The sequence below is a fragment of the Mobula hypostoma genome, chromosome 1 (assembly GCF_963921235.1).
Source record: "Mobula hypostoma chromosome 1, sMobHyp1.1, whole genome shotgun sequence".
NCBI lineage: Eukaryota > Metazoa > Chordata > Chondrichthyes > Myliobatiformes > Myliobatidae > Mobula > Mobula hypostoma.
This window is the reverse complement of record NC_086097.1, coordinates 207,427,536-207,454,542: the sequence shown is the minus strand read 5'-3', so window position 1 is coordinate 207,454,542 and position 27,007 is coordinate 207,427,536. Positions and strand designations below refer to the sequence as shown.

At 43.6% G+C, this 27,007-nt stretch overlaps 1 protein-coding gene across 3 annotated transcripts in view; it reads left to right on the top strand.

The window, feature by feature from the left end:
- rb1cc1 (RB1-inducible coiled-coil 1) overlaps nucleotides 1-27,007 on the top strand; it is a 181,044-nt gene that overhangs the window by 12,162 nt on the left and 141,875 nt on the right. For all 3 annotated transcript variants that reach the window (XM_063063561.1, XM_063063551.1, XM_063063544.1), the window contains exons 2-5: nucleotides 16,663-16,780; nucleotides 19,675-19,801; nucleotides 20,469-20,639; nucleotides 24,484-24,686. In XM_063063561.1, coding sequence (XP_062919631.1) covers nucleotides 16,710-16,780; nucleotides 19,675-19,801; nucleotides 20,469-20,639; nucleotides 24,484-24,686 — 572 coding nt within the window. In that variant the 5' untranslated portion in view covers nucleotides 16,663-16,709. The remainder of the gene's footprint in view (nucleotides 1-16,662; nucleotides 16,781-19,674; nucleotides 19,802-20,468; nucleotides 20,640-24,483; nucleotides 24,687-27,007) is intronic.

Below are 27,007 nucleotides of genomic sequence, written 5' to 3'. Positions count from 1 at the left end.
CCTCCCCCTCCTGTCTTCTATCATTTCGGATCTCCGCCTCCCCCCTAACACTTTCAAATCTCTTACTAGCTTTTCTTTCAGTTAGTCCTGACGAAGGGTCTCGGCCCGAAACGTCGGCTGTAACTCTTCCTAGAGATGCTGCCTGGCTTGCTGCGTTCCCCAGCAACTTTTATGTGTGTTGCTTGAAATTCCAGCATCTGCAGATTTCCTCGTGTAAGAGCGTATACACATAGATTTGATTGTACGTCCATAAAGTGATGCTTGGGCACAGGAGTGTCTGTACGTAAAGTGACTGACAGGAGCTAGGGCTTTACTCTTTGGAGAGAAGGAGGATGAGAGGAGACATGATAGAGGTGTACAAGATAATAAGAGGAATAGATAGAGTGGATAGCCAGTGCTTCTTCCCCAAGGCACCACTGCTCAATACAAGAGGACATGGCTTTAAGGTAAGGGGTGGGAAGTTCAAGAGGGATATTAGAGGAAGGTTTTTTACTCAGAGAGTGGTTGGTGCGTGGAATACACTGCCTGAGTCAGTGGTGGAGGCACTGAGGAGTAAAAATCTTTGTTACGTCTCTGTTCAAATGTGCAATTTTAGTAATTTATAATATTATGTACAAAAGGATAGTCAATATAACATAGACATATAGTTGCGTCAGCATGAACTAAGCAGTCTGATGACCTGGTGAAAGCTGTCCCGGAGCCTGTTGATCCTGGCTTTCACAATACAAGCCCTTTGGCCCATAATGCTGTGCTGAACACGTACTTACTTCAGAAATTACCTAGGATTACCCATAGCTCTCTATTTTTCTAAACTCTATGTACCTATCCAGGAGCCTTTAAAAAGACGCTATTGTATTGGCCTCCACCACAGTTGCTGGCAGCCCATTCCAAGCACTCAGTGCTCTGTATTATATAAAAAAGAAACTTGTCCCTGATATCCCCTCTGTAGCTACTTCCAAGCACCTTAAATCTGTGCTCTCTCATGTTAGCCATTTCAGCCCTGACCATCCACACGATCAATGCCTCTCATCTTATACACCTCTATCAGGTCACCTCTCATCCTCCATTGATTCAAGGAGAAAAGGCCAAGTTCACTCAACCTATCTGAGATGTTAAGTTAGCATCTCGTAGGCCTCTTGTGACCCTGGCTCTTTTGTAAGGGTCATAGTGGCTAATACTTCGAAAAAAAGTATAGAAGTACAAATATTTTCTTATAAGATAAGTTGAGTGGGTGACATCATCCTTGGTATGCGACCTGTGCATACCTTCAGCTCTTGCTTAGAGTAACTTGTATTAATTGCTGGAAGAGACGTACTCTGCTTTGGCACCTGCAAGATGAGCATTAAAAGGAATGGCTATTTCAAGGGCAGGAGGTTTTGAGTGGTAAGCCTATGCCTGTCTGTATCCAGACATAGTGGCAATTAAAACTGTTACATGAACAATTTATGGCAGATAAAGTTAACAATACTCATCTGTACAGAAACTAAGGGGGTGAACCCACTGGTATCCGTGTACATGACTGCATATGTATAAAAAGAGCTGTATTTGCTTCAGAAGCCGGAGACCTCTGAAGCAGCCTCCAAGAGAGTGCTTAAGGAGGTTTCTCTCTGGTAACTTGCTATTAATAAAGAGTTAAAGTTGCATTCACTGTAGTACGTGGTGTCTTTGCATTGGGTAGATCGAAAGAAGTTTACAACATATCCAGGCAACATCCTTGTAAATCTCCTCTGTACCCTTTCTATAGTTTCCACATCCTTCCTGAGCAAAGAACTCCACGTGGGGTCTGACCAGGGTTCTTTACAGCTGTAACATAACCTCTCAGCTCTTGGACTCAATCCCACGGTTGATGAAGGGCAATGCACTGTATACCACCTTAACCACAGTCAACCTGTGCAGCAGCTTTGAGTGTCCTGTGGACACGAATCCCAAGATCCCTCTGATCCTCCACACTGTAAGAGTCTTACCATTAACACTATATTCTGCCATCGTATTTCACCTACCAAAATGAACCACCTCACACTTAACTGGGTTGAACTCCATCTGCCACTTCTTAGCCCAGTTTTGCATCCTATCGATGTCCCGCTGTAATGTCTGACAGCCCTCCACAATTTCCACAACACCCCCAACCTTTGTGTCATCAGCAAATTTACTAACCCAGCCCTCCACTTCCTCGTCTACATCATTTTTAAAAATTACAAAGGAAGTTTTCCGGGTGGTAGCAGCTGGAACAGTTTGTGGTTGGGGTGACTCGGGTCTCCAATGATCCTTCGGGCCCTTTTTATGTACCTGTCTTAGTAAATGTCCTGAATAGTGGGAAGTTCACATCTACAGATGCGCTGGGCCGCCTGCACCACTCTCTGAAGAGTCCTGTGATTGAGGGAAGTACAGTTCCCATACCAGGCAGTGATGTAGCCAGTCAGGATACTCTCAGTCATGCCCCTATAGAAAGTTCTTAGAATTTGGGGGGCCATACCAAACCTCTTCAACTGTCTGAGGTGAAAGAGGCACTGTTGTGCCTTCTGCACCACACAACTAGTATGTACAGACCATGTGAGATCCTCAGTGATGTTTATGCCGAGGAACTTAAAGCTGTTCACCTCTCAACCCCTAATCTATTGATGTGTATAGGGGTTAGCCTGTCTCCATTCCTACTGTTGAGGGAGAGGTTGTTTTCTCGACACCATTGTGGCAGGGTGATGACTTCCTCTCTGTAGGCTGCCTCATTATTATTTGAGATTAGGTCAATCAGTGTAGTGTTGTCAGCAAATTTAATTAGCAGATTGGAGCTGTGGGTGGCGACACAATCATGGGTATACAGAGAGCAAAGGAGGGGGCTTAGGACAAAGTCCTGAGGGGCAGAGGTGAGGAAGCCCACTCCTGCTGGCGATCTGACAGGAAATCCAGGATCTAGCTACACAAAGCAGGGTGAAGGCCGAGCTCTCTGAGCTTCTTGTTGAGCTTGGAGGGAATTGTGGTGTTGAGTGCTTAACTGTAGTCCAAGAACAGCATTCTCAAATGAGCATCCCTCTTCCCCAGATGCTTAAGGACGGTGTGTAGTGCTGTGGCTATTGCATCGTCTTGTTGATCCGTTGTGTCAGTACTGAATTGTAAGGGGTCCAGTGTGGGTGGCAGCATGCTGCAGAAGTAGTCCTTGAGCAGCCTTTCAAAGCATTTGCTTATTGTTGAGGTGAGTGCGACAGGATGCCAGGCGTTCAGACATGTTAACTTGCTCTTTTTAGGTACAGGGACAATTGTGAATGTTCTGAAGCAGGAGGGCACGCTACACTGGGAGAGGGAGAGATTAAAAATGTCTGTAAACACACCTTCCAATTGTGCTGCGCACATCCTGAGTACCTGCCCTAGGAAGCTGTCCGGTCCTGCAGCCTTGCAACTGTCCATCTGTTGGAAACATCGTACTTTGGCCTCAGAAATGTCCAAGCTGCCAGTTGCATCATCTGCAGGTCTCCTCAGAGGCTCAGTATTGGCAACATCGAATTGAGCCTTTAAAAATAAATAAATAAATAAATAAATAAATAATTTGGCTTGTCTAAGAGAGAGGCATCGATGTTGGAAACTCCACTGCGTTTAGCTTTGAAGTCTGCAGTGGCGTGCAGACCTTGTCACAAGCTACATGTTTTGTTGTTGGAAAGTTGAGTCTGAATCTTGTCTCTGTATTGTTTTGCTGCCTTGATTGCGCAGATCGTAGTTGCATTTCTTGAGCTCTTGTTGAGTACTGGCAATGTAAGCTCTGTCTTGAGTGGTAAGTGAACTCGTACAGAACTGTTGGTCCGGGGCTTCTGGTTTGGAAAGAGCCTGACCGATTTCAGGGGGACAACCTCCTCAATGCACTTCTGGATGAAACTTGTGACCTCTTCCATGAACTCCACATTATGGAAGAAATTCCAGTCGATGTCATCAAAGCAGTCCTGCAGCATGGAGGCCAATTGGTTGGACCAACAGTGGATGATTTTAACGATGGCTGCCTCTTGTTTCAGCTTCTGCTTGTACTTTGGCACAAGTAAAATGGAGGAGCGATCTGATTTTCCAAATGGCGGGGGGGTGGTGGAGGAGCGCTTTGTAAGCATTGCGGAAGGGAGAATAGCAGTGGTCGAGTATGCTATCTCCCTGTGTGCTCACTTGGATGTGTTAGCAAAACTTCGGATGGACTTCAGTCAGCAACACTCTATTAAAGTCACCAGTGATGATGAAGGCAACCTCTGGGTGTACAGTTTCCAGGGTGCTGATGGTCTCATATAGTTCCTTGAGAGCCTGGTCAGTATCAGCCTGCGGTGGAATATACACAGCTGTGATAATAACAGCCATAAGCTCCCTGGACAGCCAGTAAGGTCTGCACAGCAGCACCAGGTACTTCACATCTAGGAAACAAAAGGATTTGAGGGCATGCACATTCCAGTGGTCATACCATGAAGCATACTCCACCTCCTTTACTCTTCCCAGAGAGGTTTTTACACCTGTCCGCCCAGAACAGGGAGAACCCAGAGGAGTCAATGGCATGATCTGGTATCTCCTCTGTCAGCCAGGTCTCCATAAAGCACAAAGCGTTGCATTCCTTTGTTTCTCACTGGTAGGAACTCTCAGTTCACAAAGCTTGTTGTCCAGGGACTGAATGTTAGCGAGGGGTATGCTAGGGAGCAACGGCCGATTAGCACGCCGTCTCAACCTCACCAGGACGCCGATTCCGAGGTAGTGGTGGTGTAATAGGTGTGTCTCCCATCGATCGCGTAAGCAGGGGATCCTAGTGTACAAAATTGTAGTGGGTAAATGCTGTCTTCCTGATGTTCAGCAGGGTCAATCTATCGTATCTGATGTGACAATCAGCTAATTGACCAAGAAATGCGAAGGAAATCACAGAAATCAAAAGTATACTGTAAAGTTGGAATGGAGCTCGTAACGCTGCCGCCATACATGGTGCCATCTTGGAATCAGTTTGCTTCCAAATGAGATGCAGAAAAAAACATTTGTGTTGCTAGACTGATTAGTTCTTGAAAATAGCTAGGGGTTGAAGCTGTCTAGTCCACAGCACTCTTGGAAGCATGAGTGATGCCGGACCACGGAAGTTTCCTCCAACAACCTTCCTTCACACAGGAGAACTGTTTTAAGTATAAATGGTTTTAGGAATTGTCCATAACCCAAAGTTTCCCTAAGGTGGTAATGCTGAGACAGCTGTTGGCTGAGATTGCTGAAGTTGCATGGTAGATTAGTTGGCTACAGATTAGTACAAATCTTATTTTTACATCTTAGTTATGTCACAAATTCAAGTTTATTGTCATATCCTCAAGTACTGGAGTTCTTTGAAGGTATAACAAGTGTAGTGGATAGAGGGAACAGGTGGATGTTATTTACTTGGATTTCTACAAGGCATTCGATAAGGTGCCAACTAAAAGACTTATCCATAAGATAAGGAGGCATAGAGTTGGGGTTGATGTTTTGGCATGGATAGAGGATTGGTTAGCGAACAGAAAGCAGAGAGTTGAGATACATGGATGTTGCTCTTGTTGGCAAGCAGCAGTAGGTGGTGATCTGCAGGGATCGTGGCTGGGCCCACAACTGTTCACGATATACAGTAACGATCTGAAGGAGGGGACCAAGTGTACTGTATCTAAGTTTGCTGATGATACTAAATTGAGGGTAAAAGCAAATTGTGCAGAAGATACGGAAAGTCTGCAGAGAGATATAGGTATAGTGAATGGGCAAGGGTCTGGCAGATAGAGTACAACGTTGGTAAATGCGAGGTCCTTCACTTTGGAAGGAAAAATGGAAGATCAGGTTATTTAAATGGTAAAAAAATGGCAGTATGCTGCTCTGCAGAAGGACTTGGGAGTGCTTGTGCATGATTCACAAAAAGTTGGTTTGCAGGTGCAGCAGGCTATCAGGAAGGCAAATGGAATTTTTGGCCTTCATTGCAGAAGAATTGAATTTAAGAGCAGGGAGGTTGTGCTGCAACTGTATAGGGTACTAGTGAGGCCACACCTAGAGAACTGTGGCCAGTTTTTGTCTCCTACTTGAAGGATATACTGGCTTTGGAGGTGGTGCAGAGGAGGTTCACCAGGTTGATTCCAGAAATGAAGGGGTTAGACTATGAGGAGAGATTGAGTTGCCTGGCACTGTACTCGCTGGAATTCAGAAGAATGAGAGGGGATCTTATAGAAACATATAAAATTATGAAAGGGATAGATAAGATGGAGGCAAGAAAGTTGTTTCCACTGGTAGGTGAGAATAGAAATAGAGGACATAGCCTGAAGATTCAGGGGAGTAGATTTAGGATGGAGATGGAGATGAAGAGGAACTGCTTTTCCCAGAGAGTGGTAATTCTCTGCCCAATGAAGCAGTGGAGGCTATCTCAGTAAATATTTTTTAAGACAAGGTTGGATAGATTTTTGCATAGCAGGGGATTAAGGGTTATGGGGAAAAAGGCAGGTAGATGGAGATGAGTCCAGCCAGTTCAGCCATGATCTTATTCAATGGTGGAGCAGGCGCGACTGATCAGATGGCCGACTCCTGCTCCTATTTCTTATGTTAAGTACATGTATGCATAAGCACAATGGAAAACCTTACTTGTGGCAGCATCATTGGCACATGGCATCATACAAGCAGAATGTACAAGAGAAATATCTTTACAAGAACACAGAACAAAACAAATCTTAATTAGATAATTAGTATGAATCTTGTGCTAAGATTCAAAATGTGCCAGACCGCACAATGCTGAATCAAGAGTTTAGAACATACTAAATTACAACACAGTATAGGCCCTTCAGCTTATGATGTTGTACCAAGTTTTTACTCCTATATCGCCCTCCAATTTTCTATCATCATGTCCCTAGGCCCTTCAGCTCAAGAGGTTGTACCAAGTTTTTCCTCCTGTATCACCCTCATCATGTGCCTGTCTTAGAGTTTCTGAAATATTCCTAATCTATCTGTCTTTACCACCACCCCTGGCAGGGCATTCCATGCACTCACCATTCTGCATTTTTTTAAAAAAAAGAACTTGCCTCTTGACATCTCCCTATACTTTCCTCCAAAGCCGTTTTTGCTCTTGGGGCGAGCGGCGAGGTGGAGGGCAGGGGGGTGGGGGGGTCTCTCAATCTATGCTCTTATTGTTTTGTATACATCTATCAAGCACCTCTAATCTTCCTTCGCTCCAAAGAGAGAAGCCCAAGCTCACTTGGCCTATCTTCATAAGATATGTTCTAATTTAGGCATGTTGTTAATATATGGCAATGTATACTAAGTGTGATTGTTAACTGCTAATAAATGCTGCTTGGAATATTTTTTCATCTTTAAATTTGCTTTATTTTTGTATTAGCCCAAGTTTAAATGTTGTGGTTACATGTTCCATTCATTGAGGTCAGCACATATTGAGGGTGCAGCAATGTAATATATAGCTTTATTAGATGAGACTCATTTGATCTTCAAATAAATGTGAAAGGTTCCATAACATGATATAAAGCAGAGTTGGAAACTTCTGTGTAAGTGGTTTCTTCTTGTATGTTACTGCGAAGGCTCATAAAATGGCTTCTTTGTTATGTTAGAATAAAAATGGCTTTTCTGTAGTAAGAACTGCAATGTAAGGAATTCTCTCTTTCCCTGCTTGTTTGGGTTATATTATTGATAAGAGTGGGAACGAACCAATGAGTGTCCATGTTATTCTTTTTGTGGGTGATATTTTTCTGTCTCATATGGGTGAGAACCGTGTGGTTTGGCGGGCTTTCGGGAGGAGACCTGAAGAGGAAGGACCTGCTGGAAGCACCCTGGTCGACCACCGTGGTTGGCCCCGAGCTGCGAGTCGAGGGGGTCGGAGGGGGATTGAATGGTGGAAAGAGGACCCTGTTAATTGAGCTCCACCTGTTGTGCACGAAGTGAATGAACTCTGATAAGTCTGGCGCCTTTTACTTTCCCTTCTATATTGTCTCTCTGTTAATTACATAACGTGTCATCTGTAAATCGTACATTGTGTGCTGCCTGATATTTGATGTGTGAGTTTGTACCAGGTGGCATTACACAGCAATGACACAACCGTGAGACACGGTTTGGCGGGCGGACGGGGTTTCCCCTAGGTAAACACGAGCCGATAGACCTGAGCGTTACATTTGTGGGGGCAGCATCCGGGGTTGAATTGTGTATAAGCGGTATAAATTGCCACATTAAGTAGTGCGGAGATGGATTGAGATAAGATTGTAAGCTGGTGTGAGCTTGAGGACGTACCAGTTAATCATGTGTGTGTGTTAAGTGGGGTGGATTTCCGCACTTCGGAAGAAGTGCTAGTGCGAGGGTTAAGTCTGATTTAAAAACTATCGGCAAGATAGAACTGATAGCTAGAAGTTGCGGTGAAGAAGTGGAATCCAGCTAGGTGTTGGTTGGTACGAGTGCTGACGTCATGACGTTGGAACTGCCAGCGATGGTCAGCGTCCCAGGGGAGGCGGGGTCACTGGGCCTCCACACCCTCCTGGAGGACGAATGTGAGGAGACACCAGGGGAGGTACCAGTAGCCACTGGTGAAGGGTTGAAGGAATGTGCGAGGGAACAAGTTCTCGGGGTAATGAGGGAGGAGGGATCAGAGTGGGAAGGATTGGTCAGGCCCTGTCCCCCAGCTAGAGGTGAGACCTCCGAGTTGGCAGCCGCCATTACCTCTCTAGTGAGAATTTTCTCAGGAGCCATGCCCACCCCGGAAGGGGAGGACGATTATGAGTCATGGAGCGAAAACACATCCCAGTTGTTAGGGGAGTGGCCAGGCTCAGAAGAGGGAAAGAGACAGCAATTGGTGGAAAGTTTGCAGGGAGTACCGGCTGTTGTTGTCCGCGGAGCATCTGGAAGCTTTGGAGTGTGCGTTTGGATTGACGGGAGGTTCCTGGGAGCTCTTAGGGAAGTTTCAAAACATGCGGCAGGGAAGAGGGGAAAAGCTGTCAGAATACATTTTTCGGCTGGAGATAATGCTTAATAGGTTGTGGCGCCAAGGGGTAGTGAAGGCGGACGAGGTGGCGAAGTTGAGGACGAATCAGATATCTAGGGGTTCCCTGGGGGGGGGGGAACAAGGTGGCTTGGGGTCTCCGGCAGTCCTATAAAAGGAGACCCCTCCATCATTCGGTCAGCTGATTAGAGAAGTACGGGAGGATGAGAGTGCGTTGGGCCGAAAAGAGGGCTCTGGCCACCCGGGACGATCCTTAGCGGTACAGGAGGTGGTGGCCGGGTTGAGAACGGAGAAACCCAAGGGGTCGCAGGTGGGTAGGGACTCCTCACATGAGTGGATTGTCAGGGAGAGCACCCCCTTCAGGAGATGGGCAGTACAGTGGGCTGGGAGTAGCGGGCATCCTGGGAGGAGAGGGGCGGTGGGTAGCGTGTGCTATAACTGTGAGAAAGAGGGGCATTTCCAGCGGGAGTGTGAGCGGAAGGAGGTGTGCTACAGCTGTGGGGAAGAGGGACTCTTCTGGAGGGATTGTGAGAGACAAGATGCCCCGTCTTGTTGGAGTAGGACCTGACTAAATGGATCTGGAGCAGATTTCACTGAAGGTTTTACTTTAAGATGCCTGTTTTCTTTAGTAGGAAAAAAATATTTCTGTTGTGGTTAACCAATTTACCACAAGAGTCCCTCCAACTGTAGACTTGCAAGGCAAGGGGAAGCAATTGAAAAGAACTAGCAGATGCATTGTATAATAGCATCACTTTTTGGCAGTCCCTTGAAATAATGCATGACTTATTTCTACTATGGTTCTTTACATAATGAGGTGACTGGCACCCTTCGAGGAATGGACAGGGGGTGCCCGACAGAGTGGGTAAGTGGACAGCTTTGAAGGTGATGCTTGCCCTCCGTTTTCTTTTGGCTGCTGATGCCTGACCTCAATTCTCAATGCTATTCTGAATGTTACTTTGTGTACTTATAGGCTAGAATTTGCAAAGAGTCAATGAGAATGTTGCATTTCTTTTTCCCATGGAGGCTTTGAACTCATGATTTAAATTCTTTCCTATGCTTGATAATCTCTAACTGTGTCAGAGCATGGCAAAGCAAATCTGTTTGAGGAACCTAGTAGCATGCAGTGAGGGCAGGACTTGGGTATTGGAAGACTGGGGTTATCATTGCTTAGTAGACTGAGTTTTGTGCTAGGTGCTTCTTAATTGACTGAAGGTGTAGGTGAATTTTATCCGTACTTGCTTTTGTGTTGTGACATCTCAGGTATGGTAGGCAGTCTATATTTTCTAAGATCTTACCCTGAATCTCTTCTGTCAGAGATGTGCTATAGCAGGGGTTTCCAACTTGTTTTGTGCCACGGAGCCTTACCATTAACCAAGGGGTCCATGGACCCCAAGTTGAGAACCCCTGGAACAGGTGATCAAGGATGAAAAATGAATTTTCAGAGGCAGTCAATTTTTAGGACAGGGAAAAGAGGCAGGGTATTGTTGGTTAGAGAGAAAATCAATGCAACAGCTTTGAAGGATTTTGGTTAAGAAAATCATAATGTGGCATGTTTAAGAAACACTGCAAGACAAAAATTGGTGAGAGTTATGTATATGCCATCATAGTAGTGGTTTAATGGATGGAATTAAAAGAAAATAAAAATTTGTACAACTTGGGTAGAGTTGTATACATGGGTAACTTCAATCTATATTTGATGGACAGATCAAATTAGCCATAACCTCATGGAGAGAGAATTCCAGGAGTGTGAACATTAAAAGCTTTTTAGGCCAATACATTGAGGAGCAAACTGGAGAGAAGGCTATCTCAATTTGGGTATTGTGCCCAGATTGAATAATCAACAGTACTCCTGTATGTGGTCCCATAAGAGCAACCATGATGTGTAAAATTCCTCATTTGAGCTGGAGGGTGAAATAGTAGAATCAAAAACTAATCCATTCATCAAGTAGAGAGGATCAGATGGCCTAGATCATCAGACAATGTATCTTGGAAGCAGTTTGATGACGACCTGGATTGCATCTTGGAAGCTACATTGGCAGGACCTGGCTCCAGGAAAACTGACTCCCTCGCAGTCGTTTTGATCAACTTTGCTAAATGGCGAAGAAAGGGGATCTTAAAACCATGACTACAACCAAACAGGAGGGAAAGGGAGATTCGTCACCTGAGAAGTGAGATAAACACCTTTCAAAAAGACAATTCAAAAACAGCTCACCTGATGAAAAAGTTGTCAAAAATCTAACCATCAAGCTGCGGGGAGAGCTGTGCAAGCTCAGGAGGGTGGAACATCTGCGAAAGCGATCGAGAGGATAGCACAGTTTGTTTAAAAACCCATTCAGGTTCACTCTCCAGTTAGCCTACCAGCCCTGACTAGGAGTTGAGGATGCCATCGTCTACCTGCTGAACTGTGTCTACGCCCACCTGGACAAGCCAGCGAGCACTGTGAGGGTCATGTTTTTTGACTTCTCCAGTGCGTTCAACACCATCCGCCCTGCTCTGCTGGGGAGAAGCTGACAGCGATGCAGGTGGATGCTTCCCTGGTATCATGGATTCTTGATTACCTGACTGGCAGACCACAGTATGTGTGCTTGCAACACTGTGTGTCCGACAGAGTGATCAGCAGCACTGGGCCTCCACAGGGGACTGTCTTGTCTCCCTTTCTCTTCACCATTTACACCTCGGACTTCAACTACTGCACAGAGTCTTGTCATCGTCATAAGTTTTCTGATGACTCTGCCACAGTTGGGTGCATCAGCAAGGGAGATGAGATTGAGTACAGGGTTACGGTAGGAAACTTTGTCACATGGTGTGAGCAGAATTATCTGCAGCTCAATGTGAAAAAGACTAAGGAGCTGGTGGTAGACCTGAGGAGAGCTAAGGTACCAGTGACCCCTGTTTCCATCCAGGGGGTCAGTGTGGACATGGTGGAAGATTACAAATACCTGGGGATACGAACTGACAATAAACTGGACTGATCTAAGAATACTGAGGCTGTCTACAAGAAGGGTCAGAGCCGTCTCTATTTCTTGAAGAGACTGAGGTCCTTTAACATCTGTTGGACGATGCTGAGGATGTTCTACGAGTCTGTGGTGGCCAGAGCTATCATGTTTGCTGTTGTGTGCTGGGGCAGCAGGCTGAGGGTAGCAGACACCAACAGAATCAACAAACTCATTCGTAAGGCCAGTGATGTTGTGGGGATGGAACTGGACTCTCTGACGGTGGTGTCTGAAAAGAGGATGCTGTCCAAGTTGCATGCCATCTTGGACAATGTCTCCCATCCACTACATAATGTACTGGGTGGGCATAGGAGTACATTTAGCCAGAGACTCATTCCACCGAGATGCAACACAGAGCGTCATAGGAAGTCATTCCTGCCTGTGGCCATCAAACTTTACAACTCCTCCCTCGGAGGGTCAGACACCCTGAGCCGATAGGCTGGTCCTGGATTTATTTCATAATTTACATATTACTATTTAACTATTTATGGTTCTATTACTATTTATTATTTATGGTGCAACTGTAACGAAAACCATTTTCCCCCGGGATCAATAAAGTATGACTATGACTACTGTTCTCAGCCAGCGAGAATCTGGCACTCAAAGCCGGAAGTGGAAGAATTTCTGCGGGAATCGAGGAGTAGAATTCAATCCAAAAGTCCCCCAATCAAGAACCCCAGCAACCGAGCTGAAGATGGCAGAAGGTCCAGGATATCATCAAGGCAGCAAAGTTATCTGCAGCCCCGGGGCCAAGTAGTATACCCTACAAAGTATATAAGAAATACCCAAAACTTTGACGGTTGTGGAAGATAATGAGGAAGATTTGGACCAAAGGCTCTATCCCACCAATTTGGAAAATGGCTGAAGGATGCTTTGCTCCCAAGGAAGAAGATTCTTCTGTGATCATCCAGTTTAAGACAATCTCCCTACTTAGAATGAAGTGCAAGATATTCTTGGTGCTTGTGGGAATGCTGACCTCTTACTTAATGGAGAACTATATCAACACATCCATCCAGAAAGGCGGCATCCTGTTTTTTTTTGGGTGCCTTGAACACACCTCAATAATTAGCCAATTGATTCACGTGGCCAGGCAGAAGAAAGACAAACTAAGAGAGAGGGCTGGTTAAACCCAGCCAGCGCAAATGGATCAATTCCACACATCCTCATCTAGGTTGGCCTGGACTGCTATCATATCCCACCAGTAACGCAAGATGTGACCACCAGCTACCTAGGAGGATTCAAGCTACACTTCACTTCAGCCCACTTTACAACCAGGCGGCAAGGCCTTCAAAAAGGGATTCCAACTGGCTGTACCATCTCCCCATCTTGTTTGTCATGGGTATGAACCTCCTCATATCAGCAGCAGCAGATGTATCCCGAGGCCCAGTGTTGGAGCCCAGCATCTGACAGCCTGCCATACGGGGGTTCATAGATGACATCAGAGTAACCACTGTAACCCATGTCCAAGCAGGATGGGTATTGGAAACTTTGGCCAATATAGCTACTTGTGCTAGACTGACCTCTGCAGCCAGGAAGTCCAGATGCATGGTGATCAAAAAGGGCAAGGTTACTAGCAAGTTTCAGTCTTCAAGTACGGGGAGAAATAATTCCATCCATAGAGGACATCCCAGTAAAGTGTCTTGGAAAGTGGTTTAAAGCAGCAATGGCAGATAGTGTCAACATCACCAGTAAAACAGACTGAAGAGTGGCTGAAGAAAATCAACAAAACTGGACTCCCTGGTAAATTTAAGATATGGCAGTACCAACATGGTCTTCTACCAAGCCTTCTCTGGCTTTTCATGGTGTACGAGTTTCCCATGACTATTTAGAAAGCATTGAGAGGAGAGTCAACAAGCATCTGTGGAGGTGGCTGGGGTTTGCTGTAATATCAGGTCAGCTACAATTCCTATTGTCATCAGTAGTGGAGGAGTTCAAGGTTGTAAAGTGTAGAATTGTGTTAACACTGAGGGGCTCCAATGACAGACTAATAAACCAAGTAGGAGTCACAACAAGATTGGGCTGAAAGTGGGCTGCCAACTTGGCCATAGACCAGGCAGTGAGCTCCCTGTGATTGAGAGACATCATTGGTAACCCATGTTTGAGGTGGCAAGGCCTCGGCTCAGCACACTTCTAATGATGGGGAAGAGCAAGGGATAGGCATGATATGGTCCAGGCAGAGGGACAGAACCATGAGGATGAAAGGCAGGTATCAAAGTCAGTAGAGTTGCGGTCACAGGATGCCTGGATGAAATGTGATCTTCCCAAGTGCAACATCACTTGGGCAGAGCATTAGAGACTGCAGCTCTCCTGTTTTTCTTTCTTCCTGCGGTCTGTCTGGCACTCTCCCTACACCATCACAGCTACACACATGGGGACTGAGAGAAACCCCGAACTGCAAGATCATTAGGGTTCACTGGCACACATACTGACAATGCAAAACCCTTTACCACAAGGACGGTATAGGTGGTGCCACAAGGTCCTGCTGTCCCTTGCTGACTCATTGGAGTGGGAGAGGTGTAAAAAGAGACCATCTGCAAAGGGGTAAACAGGGCAGTCATTTTCATTAAGGAGAGGGCCACACCAGTCATATCAAAGAAGCCTAAATCCAATCTGCTGCAAACTGCCAAATCATGGGAGATAAAGGTCGATGTGGGGAGGAAGCTGCAGTTCCCGGAGGTGGTGCAAACCACACTTTGACCACACATCATACTGTGGTCTACTAAAGACAAGAAAATCAACCTGGTGGAGCTCACAGTAGCATGGGAGGAAGGATGCAAGGAAACTCATGAGAGGGAGGCAGTGCAGTACCAGTTCTTAGTCAAGGAGTGCAGAGTCAAAGGATGGCAGATGTGGCTAATCCCTGTGGATATCAGCTGTAGAGGGTTCCCGGCAAGATTGCATGGAGGTTGCTGTCTGCACTGGGCCTTGATGTAAAGAGCAAGAGATCAAGCAGCTTGCAGGATGGGGGAGGAAGCAGAAAGAACCTCTTGCTGGATCTGGAGCAAGTGAGAGGAGTTGAGGTGGAAGTCAGGAACTTGGCCACCACTGCTGACCTGGCAATTGGACAGTATAGTGGTTAAGGGTTGAAGCACTGTAGAGAGCACCCTGGTGTATGATTCAAGTTCCTGAATCTGTGCAGCTAGATGAGGGGCAAGTTGTAAGTGATAGATGGTAGAATTTCAAAAAATGGGTTGACAGTGATAGGTTATAGTGTTTAAAGAATTTAGCCATTACAGTGAGTATTCTTTCCTAAGCTAGTACAAGAAAAAAAGTTTTTGAGCAAGATGATGCAACTGTCACTCAAAGCTGCTGGCCATCCTTTTCATTTTAAATTAGGAAACTGTTATTTTCTTGTTTGGTAACAATATAAAAGAAACTTTACTGTTACAATTTGTATACAGTATGTTTTAGAACAGGCAAGAATGTAGAAGGAGAGGGTATCTCAAGGCTTGTTTTGTTGTCCTTGTCTACATACTGAAGGATTTGTTAAGTAACTTGCTGGAAACGCATGCTGTTGAGGCTTGAGATTGTATCAGGGCATCCAAAAGTATATCCGTTCAGGGAGAAAAATAGATATTAAGGAGCAAGAAAGGGGAAGAACTGATAATGAAGGTGAATTAGTAGTATTATACTGATATGAGGGAACAGGAGAAGCAAGTTTGCAAGGAGAAAACAAAATGTAGTTAATATTGGAATTAAAATCGGTGTAAGATGTGTGAATTCAGCAGGTACCTAAAGATAAATTGGAAATTAAAGCTGAGATATTTGCAAATGTCAATGTAGATGTTTTGAACAGTGTAATGGGTCAACTCTTAGAAGTTCATAAACATGATGTATTTGGTAAGTGATGTATAATGAGCTGCAAAGAAAGGGAAAAGTAAAGTTGATAAAGGGTTACCATACCAAGAATGTTTCATAGCTCTGTGTCTAGACTTGCTGGAATTTAGAATGATGGCGGGGGGGGGGGGGGGGATCTCATTGAAACCTTTCAAATGTTGAAAGGCCTAGATAGTAGATATGGAAAGACTCCCTCATGGTAGGGGAGTCTAGGGCAAGAGGGCACAGCCTCAGGATAGAGGAGTGTCCATTTAAAACAGATATGCGGAGAAATTTCTTTAGCCAGAGGCTGGTGAATCTGGAATTTATTACCACAGGCAGCTGTGGAGGCCAGGTCATTGGGTGTATTTAAGGTAAAGCTTGATAAATTCTTGATTGGACACGGCATCAAAGGTTACGGGGTGAAGGCTGGGGAGCGGGGCTGAGGAGGTCAAAAAAGGATCAGCTATGATTGAATGGCAGAGCAGGCTCGATGGGCTAAATGGCCTAATTCTTCTCCTATGTCTTGTAGATATTTTAAATGTGTCAATGATGTCCCAAGACTATATAATTTGGAGTATGTTTGAAGTGTGATTAGGGTTGAGGTTTCACGGATGTGATGAATTCAACAACACTACAATGGGAGATGGGACCATGCAAGGCCTTAACTTGTGGAAGAGTGGAGGGCTTGAGGGTAAACAATGTACATTGTGTTGGCTGCTCTGTTTGTGAAATATGTGATCTGAATTCATAGGTAATAGCGAAGAACGTTGACAGGACTGGAAACTACAGCAGAAGTATTATGTGTATGCTGAATCCAAATTTTGATTTAGCAGCAGATTGTATATTTTTACATTTGAGTTACTTGCAGTTCACTCGTAGTACACCATTATTTAATGCACTATTTTCAATTTTTTTTCTTGACAGGAGATGAATGACTGAAGTGAGACGGTAATGAAAGAAGTGGTGCCAACATGAAGCTGTATGTATTTTTGGTGAATACTGGAACTACCCTTACATTTGACACAGAGCTTGCTGTACAGACGTAAGTACAAATGTTCAGCAATATATAATGTGTGTGTGTGTATGTATGTATGTGTGCGTGTGTGTGTGTGTATATATATATATATATTTAACAATGTACAGATTTTAATGGTTTATTATCTGTATTTATTAAACAATGAAAGGAACAAAAACTTTTTGGCTACAGAAATAATTTAGCTGATACACACAGATTTACACCTAACAATGGCTTGGAAATAAGAGTATAAAAATTGAAGTAAAGTTAAGTTTATCATACTTTTGCACACATTTCATGATTCGTGCTTGGATCAATCAGTGGAGTCCTTCGCATTGAGAGCTGCAGTTTAGCTAAGTCATTCACTCCTGCCCTCCCCAAGCTTCCTTACCTATATTGAAAGAAGGCTTTTCCAGACCAGTTCTTGGTTCATTTTCATAATCCTTTGCAAAGGAAAAATATTTTTAAGATTAATTTAGTCATAGTCCTTTTCAGAATGGCAGGCGGTGACTAGTGGGGTACCGCAAGGCTCAGTGCTGGGACCCCAGTTGTTTACAATATATATTAATGACTTGGATGAGGGAATTAAATGCAGCATCTCCAAGTTTGCGGATGACACGAAGCTGGGTGGCAGTGTTAGCAGTGAGGAGGATGCTAAGAGGATGCAGGGTGACTTGGATAGGTTGGGTGAGTGGGCAAACTCATGGCAGATGCAATTTAATGTGGATAAATGTGAAGTTATCCACTTTGGTGGCAAAAATAGGAAAACAGATTATTATCTGAATGGTGGCCGATTAGGAAAAGGGGAGGTGCAACGAGACCTGGGTGTCATTATACACCAGTCATTGAAAGTGGGCATGCAGGTACAGCAGGCGGTGAAAAAGGCGAACGGTATGCTGGCATTTATAGCGAGAGGATTCGAGTACAGGAGCAGGGAGGTACTACTGCAGTTGTACAAGGCCTTGGTGAGACCACACCTGGAGTATTGTGTGCAGTTTTGGTCCCCTAATCTGAGGAAAGACATCTTTGCCATAGAGGGAGTACAAAGAAGGTTCACCAGATTGATTCCTGGGATGGCAGGTCTTTCATATGAAGAAAGACTGGATGAACTGGGCTTGTACTCGTTGGAATTTAGAAGATTGAGGGGGGATCTGATTGAAACGTATAAGATCCTAAAGGGATTGGACAGGCTAGATGCAGGAAGATTGTTCCCGATGTTGGGGAGGTCTAGAACGAGGGGTCACAGTTTGAGGATAGAGGGGAAGCCTTTTAGGACCGAGGTTAGGAAAAACTTCTTCACACAGAGAGTGGTGAATCTGTGGAATTCTCTGCCACAGCAAACTGTTGAGGCCAGTTCATTAGCTATGTTTAAAAGGAAGTTAGATATGGCCCTTGTGGCTACAGGGGTCAGGGGGTATGGAGGGAAGGCTGGGTTCTGAGTTGGATGATCAGCCATGATCATAATAAATGGCGGTGCAGGCTCGAAGGGCCGAATGGCCTACTCCTGCACCTATTTTCTATGTTTCTATGTTTCTATAGTCATACTTTATTGATCCTGGGGAAAATTGGTTTTTGTTACAGTTGCACCATAAATATTACATAGTAATAAAACCATAAATAATTAAATAGTAATAGGTAAATTATGCCAGGAAATGTCCAGGGCCAGCCTATTGGCTCAGGGTGTCTGACCCTCCAAGGGAGGAGTTGTAAAGTTTGATGGCCACAGGCAGGAATGACTTCCTATGATGCTCTGTGTGGCATCTCAGTGAAATGAGTCTCTGACTGAATGTACTCCTGTGCCCAACCAGTACGTTATGTAGTGGATGGGAGACGTTGTCCAAGATGGCATGCAACTTGGACAGCATCCTCTTTTCAGACACCACCGTCAGAGAGTCCAGTTCCATCCCCACAACATCACTGGCCTTACGAATGAGTTTGTTGATTCTGTTGGTGTCTGCTACCCTCAGCCTGCTGCCCCAGCACACAACAGCAAACATGATTGCACTGGCCACCACAGACTCGTAGAACATCCTCAGCATCGTCCAACAGATGTAAAAGGACCTCAGTCTCCTCAGGAAATAGAGATGGCCCTGACCCTTCTTGTAGACAGCCTCAGTGTTCTTTGACCAGTCCAGTTTATTGTTGATTCGTATCCCCAGGTATCTGTAATCCTCCACCATGTCCACACTGATCCCCTGGATGGAAACGGGGGTCACCGGTACCGTAGCTCTCCTCAGGTCTACCACCAGCTCCTTAGTCTTTTTCATATTAAGCTGCAGATAATTCTGCTTACACCATCTGACAAAGTTTCCGACCGTAGCCCTGTACTCAACCTCGTCTCCCTTGCTGATGCATCCAACTATGGCAGAGTCATCAGAAAACTTCTGAAGATGATGTAACTTGAAAATTTGTAGCTTGAATTGTCATTTCAAGAAAGATGTTTTATTAATCTAGATGAAGCATTTTTAATTTTGCTTGTTTCAGTATTTACCATCAATTTATCTTCTGAAAGTTCTGCCACAGCGGCATTTTAGTTTCTTTAAAATAGGGAAGTTTTAGAATAATTTCATTGAAGCTTGAGCTGGAGTAATGATCATAATGTATATGACTTGCAACACCTTTCTTAGTATCTTTAAATTGCATGAGTTGCATTTTACTCTAATTGTATTAACCATTATTTCTGGTCATTAATATCTTTGAGTCTGAGATCCAGAAGAATACTAGAGTAGACCTGACTTTGTATTTGGAGCCTGTTAGCCAGCTTGTATTCTCCCTTATAATTTTTGGAATGATGTTTAGGTTTTCTCATGTCCTTCTATTGAGAACGTTGAAAATTAATACATTACATAGTGTGCTTTTAATTGAAGTAGTGTAATGTAAATGGAGATATGTTGTTAAGTATGATAATTGTATAACTTCAGTGTTGCAGACCTTAAACATGCTATCCAGGCTAAATATAAGATTGCAACTCACCATCAAGTATTGGTTGTCAATGGAGGTGAATGCATGGTGGCAGATAGGCGTGTTTGTAGCTACAGTGCTGGAACGGTAAGTGACAGATTTGTACAGATAAATTAATCCTAAAGGTTTTTGTTAAGAACTCATTAATGTTTCAATGCATTTCTTAAAATAGAAAGTACCATTTTAAAAATTATCCAGTCTTTAATAATGCTAGCTTATGGCACTTTTCTTGCCTTTGCATTCTAAACTGCAGCTATATTTCAGAATTTAGAGCAGTAAACTTTGGATCCATGGACTGGTTTACATCTGAGATGAGACCTTTGTTTTTTCTGTAATTGATGTACATTTGTTAAAAGCATAATGGCCTTAAAGGATCTTGCATGCTTTGAGAATAGAGGGGTGTTTTGATACTTATCACAAATAGCATTGTTGCCCAGTAGTAAGATGCTTTTTTTTTAATATAATTTTTATTAAATTTTCAAAAAGAATACATGAAAAGATAAAATCTACCCACCCCCCCCCCATATATATAGTCCTACCTAAAAGAAAGAAAGAGAAAAAAAAAAAGAGTCGCCTGGGTATTGGAAGGTTTCCACATGCTCCATGGGATTCAAAATAAATTTGGTATAATTATTCGTTACTTTCCCCAAGTAACCAAATTCTTTGTCGGAGCACTTAAATATGACATCCTTATGCTTTTGAACAAATTTGGGTATGTTTTAAACTTCGCTCTTTTAAAATTTATAAACTATAGGATACAAATCCCATTTTTCTATACAACAAAGAAATGATTCTGTGTGACCGTGCACCAACAATTCCCAAGACAACATTCTCTGCAGAAAATGAGATGGGATTGAAAGTGGAGGAATCTCTTATGATGCCAGCTGTCTTTCACACAGTAGCCTCTAGAACTCAACTTGCAGTGGTAAGATTCATGCATGTGTTGCTGACAGCTATTAAACTATCTTTCTTGATAACTAATATCTTCTAAGATGCCTGCTTGGACTGTAGATGGTCATAATTTGTTCTTGAAGTTAATGTTAACATACTGCTCTCCTTCTACTTTGACTCTTGTGCTTTCTTCATTATTGCCTAATTCTGAGCCTTTTCCAATAAACTTTACTACTGCATGTGGTTGTAGCCCTGTATAATTATTCTTGAAATGCACATTTGTAGTAATAACACTGAATGTTTCATCACCACAGTTTATTTTGATCTGCTTTTGTCTGATTGGTACATGTTTTGCAAGGTAATGTCATAACTGTCCCAGCATAATAATTATGGTTCCTAAGCATTTTAGGGAGGTGAATTGTCTCGCTCTCACAAAGATTAGTTGTAGTTTAGTCCTTTTCAACCTAAAGTCAGGCGTTTGGGGGAGGATTTAAACTGAATTGGCAAAGCATGGGAACCTACCTGCAGTAACCAGAGAGCAGGATAAAGCACACAAAGGATTGAAAGTGGCAGGGAGCACTGCAGTACATTTATGGTCATCTTTTACTAGTCTAAGTGAGACTGTAAGAGTGACACCCCCTTAGACTATATATGCATAAATATGTAAAGTCTGGTGGGTATAGTCGGTGAGCTGAAGGGACAGGTTGCCACGTTGGAATATAATGTACGTTGATAATCTGGATGACAGAACTGGTAGTATTCTGGCCAAGTCTGCAGCCAATTCTAAGATGGGTATAGGAACAGGTAGTCTGCATGTGGACTTGAACAGGTTAGAAGAGTGGGCAAAGGAGTGGCAAATCAAATATGGGAAAATGTACGGTTATGCATTTTGGTAAGAGGAATAAAGATGTAAACTTTTTAAATGGGAAAATTCAGAAATCAGAGGTGAAAAGGGAATGAATGGGTTTTATTGTCATCTATCTTACTGTATGTGATATGACATTTGTTTTGTGGTAGCAGTACGGTGCAAGGCATAGAAGTACTATAAATTACATAGTGCAAAAAGGAAAAGGAGTGTGCGAGGATCATTGATGAAGGAGAGATTGAATTGTTGTGTGTAGGTCCTCAGACTCCTGTACTGCTTCCCTGATGGTAATGAGAATAGAGCATGTGCTGGATAGTAGGGGTTCTTGGTGATGGATGCTACCCTTTTGAGGTATTGGCTCTTACAATGTCCTTGAGAGTCTACAACCCTCTGCATTAGAGCCTCTATACCAAGCTGTGATGCAACCAGAAAATGCTCTCTGCCACTTATTTAAATAAATTTGCAAGAGTATTTGCTGACATAACAAATCTCATCAAACTCCTAATGAAGTAGAGATATTGGGATGCGGCCTTCATAATTGTATCAATTTTTTTCGCCCGGGATTGATCCCCTGAGATGTTGACACCTGGGAAATTGGAAATACAATTGCAGTTAATTTGAAAGGTCACCTAAAAATCTTCTACAAATGACTAGTAAGCAGGTAATAAAAAAAGATGCAAGCAATTCAGGATAAATATGGTGATCAGATATAGTTCTTGCTCTGGTTCAAACAACACAGATGATCTTGGCTGAAAGTTTATTTCGACACAATGGCATTCTAGTTGGACAACAGGCTTTTGAGACGTGCATTAGATCAAAGCCTTCTGGAGTTTAGGTGAATGGTGGATGTACTCTTGTAATACAGAATTTGTCCTTCACATGGTAAAAAAACAGATGAATTGTCATTGATATTATAGACTGCAAAACAGTTTTTGCTTTTCAAATCTATTAATGTAAAACACTTCTTAATGTTGTGTTCTTGAAAACTTACAAATTATTATTGGAAGCATGAGGCTGAATTTGCCAAGATGTTCCAGATTAGGTCAGTGATTTGTCATTATTGGTTTTTTTTGATAAGATCATAGAACATGCAACATAGAATATAGAAACGTGTTAGGCCTTCATCCAGTGATCTTTTAGATTTAGATTATGAGAACACTCAGTCCTCTTTTATTGTCATTTAGAAATGCATACATGCATTAAGAAATGATACAATGTTTCTCCAGAGTGATATCACAGAAAACAAGACAGACCAAAGACTAACACTGACAAAACCACATAATTATAACATATAGTTACAGCAGTGCAAAGCAATACCACAATTTGATAAAGAACAGACCATAGGCACAGTAAAAAAAAAGTTCTCAAAGTCCCGAGTCGATTGACTCCCGAGTCCCCGATAGCAGGCGGCAAAAGAGAGAAACTCTCTTCCATAAACCTCCAGGCACCATCAACCTGCCGATACCTTGGAAGCAGTCGACCCCAGCCGACCCTGAGTCCATCCGTCCGAAAACTCCAAGCTTCCGTGCAGCCTCTGCGATACAGCCTCCCGAGCGCCATCCTCTGCCGAACGCCTTCGACCTCTCCCCGGCCGCTGAAACATGCAAAGCTGAGCATTTCAAGGCCTTCAGCTCCAGAGATTCCGGTTACCACACAGTAGCAGCGGTAGCAAAGCAGTCATTTCAGAAGTTTTCCAGATGTTCCACTGTGCTCTCATGTCTGTCTCCATCAAATCAGGATTGTGCACGGTCCCCTACTTAAAAAAAAAGTAACAGAAATTCATTACCGAAGTGACCGTGCGCACTGTCGTCACGCTGCCATCTTCTCCCCCCTCCCGGAAGATCTTGTGCTGATTAATGGAAAGCTACTCCATGATCAATTTAACAACTTCTTTCTATATGTCCCATATCCCTCCATTTTTATTATATTATTTATCTATCCAAGAATCTTTTAAATGTGGTTATTGTATCAGCCTCTACCACCATTCCTGACAATGTATTCCAGCTACATATCGCTCTCTGTAGTTTTTTAGAAAAAAAAACACCTACATCTAATATCTCCCCTGAAGTTTACTCCACGCACCTTAAACGAGAATCCTGTTGGTATTGACCATTGCTGCCCTAAGAAAACAATACTGTATGAAATCTTTTAGGTACATTTAATGTCAGAGAAATGTATGCAATATACATCCAAAAATTCTTTTTCTTCGCAAACATCCACAAAAACAGAGAAGTACCCCAAAGAATGAATGACAGTCAAACATGAAAACCCCAAAGCCTCCCTCTCCCCCTCCAAGCTTCCCTTTCCCATGCACAAGCAGCAGCAAGGCAATGATCCCCCCCACCTCCACCAGCAAAGATGCATCTGCGCCCTCCACCGAGTACTCAAGCTTGAAGCTAGTATCAATAAAGACACAGACTTGCAGTACCCAAAAACTACTCGTTCACCCAGTAATTCGACATACCACTGGCTCTTTTTCTCCCTAATAAAGGGAAAAAGGGTTGTCCCCGTTTCACAGTGAGAGGGGAGACATAGCAAACAACTCACTGATTTATGAAAAGTCTGTTGTGTCGCTTTTTCTGAGCTCTGCACCCAGAGAGTCAGCTCCAGAAAGATGCAGCTCTCAGGACATGCAACCACCAGCACTGACCTGCTGCTCCCAATGTTCCATGTTCTCCCGTGACACTTCAGTCAGGGGCACTGGACCAGAATCAACACATCTCCAGAGCCGCAAAAATCCGGCACCCTGAAGGTGCGATTGCCTTCCAGACTGAGTCCTTCGGATATCAAAAAGCAGCCAGTCGTGAGGTCCCATTCCCGCAAATAACCGGAGTCAAAGTGTAACTCCAGGTCAGGGTCTTCAAAAAAAACCTTGAAAAGGAAAAAAAACAAGAAATGTCAGAGTTGTTGACGAAGGTGCAAGCAAAGGAATCGCCGTTTTGTACCATCTTGACTTCGCTCTGCCCCTCCTTTGCCATTTGTAATTTTTGTTTTGTTTTGTTTTCTTTGGTAGGAGATGTACGAAGTTGCAAAGAAGCTGTGCTCATTCTGTGAAAGACTGGTCCATGATGAACACCTCCAGCATCAAGGTTGGGCTGCCATTATGGCCAATTTGGAAGACTGTACGCATTCTTTTCAAAGACTGCTAACGAAGTTTGAAAATGCATACAGCAATTATGAACATTCTGTGGAAGATATTAAGCAAAAACTCACAAAGTAAGTTTGGGTGAATGTTTTAATTTCCACAATAAATAGTGTTGGATCTTGTATTTGTTTCTTTGGGAACACTAAGGTTTAGTACATGCGAAAATCCTTCATTTATAATATTTGGGTGTATAGGGGGTGTACTACTACTGTCGCTTTTGCAGATTGTTTTGTTGCATTCCATTAATTCTCTTGGGGGAGAATAGCTATTTTTTTTCCAGAAGCTGTTGCAACGTAAGTAACTGTTTGAACACTGAGTATGGTATAAGCCAAGCAATTTCTTTGTATGAATCCTTAAGTTCTTTTCCCCACTGTCTCCTCTCTCTATTCTATTGCTGCCAGCCGACTGTGAGTGAAAATCTTGTGTACCTCTAGCTCAGCTGAGAATAAAAACTCAATTTTTTGATTGATTCTGGGATGCAGAATAAGTTGAACTATTTATGAATGGCCAATACTGTGCATATGCTTTTTATGTTGTGCAGAATCAGTTAAGTATTACACTTGCATTGTTTATGATCTAACGCTTGACATATTGTAGCATTCCGCTGATATTTATGTTTTTGAGCACTTGGAGTAATTGGGATTCACTAATCTCTACAAATGAAGCAAGAAAAGTACTGTTGAAGTATTTAAAAAAAACTTTTGTGTTGTAAATCCAATACAGGTGTCCCCTGCTTTTCGAATGTTTGCTTTATGAAACCTCACTGTTATGAAAGATCTACATTAGTACCCTGTTTTCGCTTTCAGAAGGTGTTTTCACTGTTACGAAGAAAGGCAGCACGCACCCCGAGCAGCTGCTCTCCCCCGGATTCGGAACGGCATTGCTTAAACACGTTGCATTGAGCAGTCATTTGCAAGATAAGTTCTAAGGTGTCGGAAAATCCTGAAAGAGCTCATAAGGGTGTTACACTTAGCGTAAAACTAGACATAATTAAGCGTTTTGATCGTGGTGAACGAAGCAAGGACAAAGTGAGTTTGGCTTGTGGAAGCTGATGAAGATGATGTTGAAGAGGTTTTGGCATCCCATGACCAAGAACTGATAGATGAAGAGCTGATGCAATTGGAAGAGAAAAGGGTAACAATCGAAACTGAATGCAGTAGTGAAAGTGAAGTCGTCCAGGAACTGAACGTGAGGCAACTGCGTGAGATTTTCTCTGCAATGATAAAGTACGACTTTAATTTTGAAAGGGTACGTAGGTTTAGGGGATATTTGCAAGATGGGTCGAGTTCTTACGAAGAACTGTATGATATAAAAATGCTCGAGGCTCAGCAGTCAAGCAAGCTTTCCACATCAGCCACAGCAGATGACGAACTTCAACCTTCGACATCTAAGCAGGCAGTCATAGGAGAAGATGAGCTGCCTGCCCTTGATGAGATGACACCCCAGTGTCCCACCACCCCAACCCCCGGGCCCCGGACAGATGCTGTACTGATTTGCGGAGAATGCAGCGGTAGCTGGGGGGCACACAGCATATCTTTAAGAAAAAAGTCAAAATAAACATGCTAATTAATTACGTGCCGCCTAGCACGTAATTGTCGGCCCAGATCAGTGCCGATGCAATCGCCTCTGATCTGCGCCAACATTTACGTGCTGGGCAGCACCTAATTAATTTATATGGGATAATTTTGTGAGCGTTCGCAGACCCAGAAATAACCTATCAAATCATGCCAAATAACACATAAAACCTAAAATAACAGTAACAAATAGTAAAAGCAGGAATGATATGCTAAATACACAGCCTATATAAAGTAGAAATACTTCTCTACAATGATTGCCTGTACAGATCTCCATAGCGAAAATCTCACGCAAGCGCTCTCGGCAGAAAATCTCACGCAAGCGCTGTTGGCATAAACATGCTCTCCAGTAACCTTTAAACTATGAAGCTGCCAGCCTTCTCCTTCCCACTCTCCCCCCATCTTATAGGGCCTCTGCCCCTTCCCTCGTTTGACGTTTCGGGCCGGAACTCTTCGTCAGGACCATAGAGGGAAGAGGCAGAGGCCCTATAAGATGGGGGGAGAGTGGGAAGGAGAAGGCTGGTAGGTTTCAGGTGAAAAACCAGTAAGGGGAAAGATAGAGGTGTGGGGGAGGGGAAGCAGGGAGGGGATAGGCAGGAAAGGTGAGGAAGGAATAGGGGAAAACACAATGGGTAGTGGAAGGAGGCAGAACCATGAGGGAGGTGATAGGCAGCTGGGGGAGGGGCAGAGTGAAATAGAGAATGAGAAAGGGAGGGGGAGGGAATTACCGGAAGCTGGAGAATTCTATGTTCATACCAAGGGGCTGGAGACTACCTAGACGGTATATGAGGTGTTGCTCCTCCAACCTGAGTTTAGCC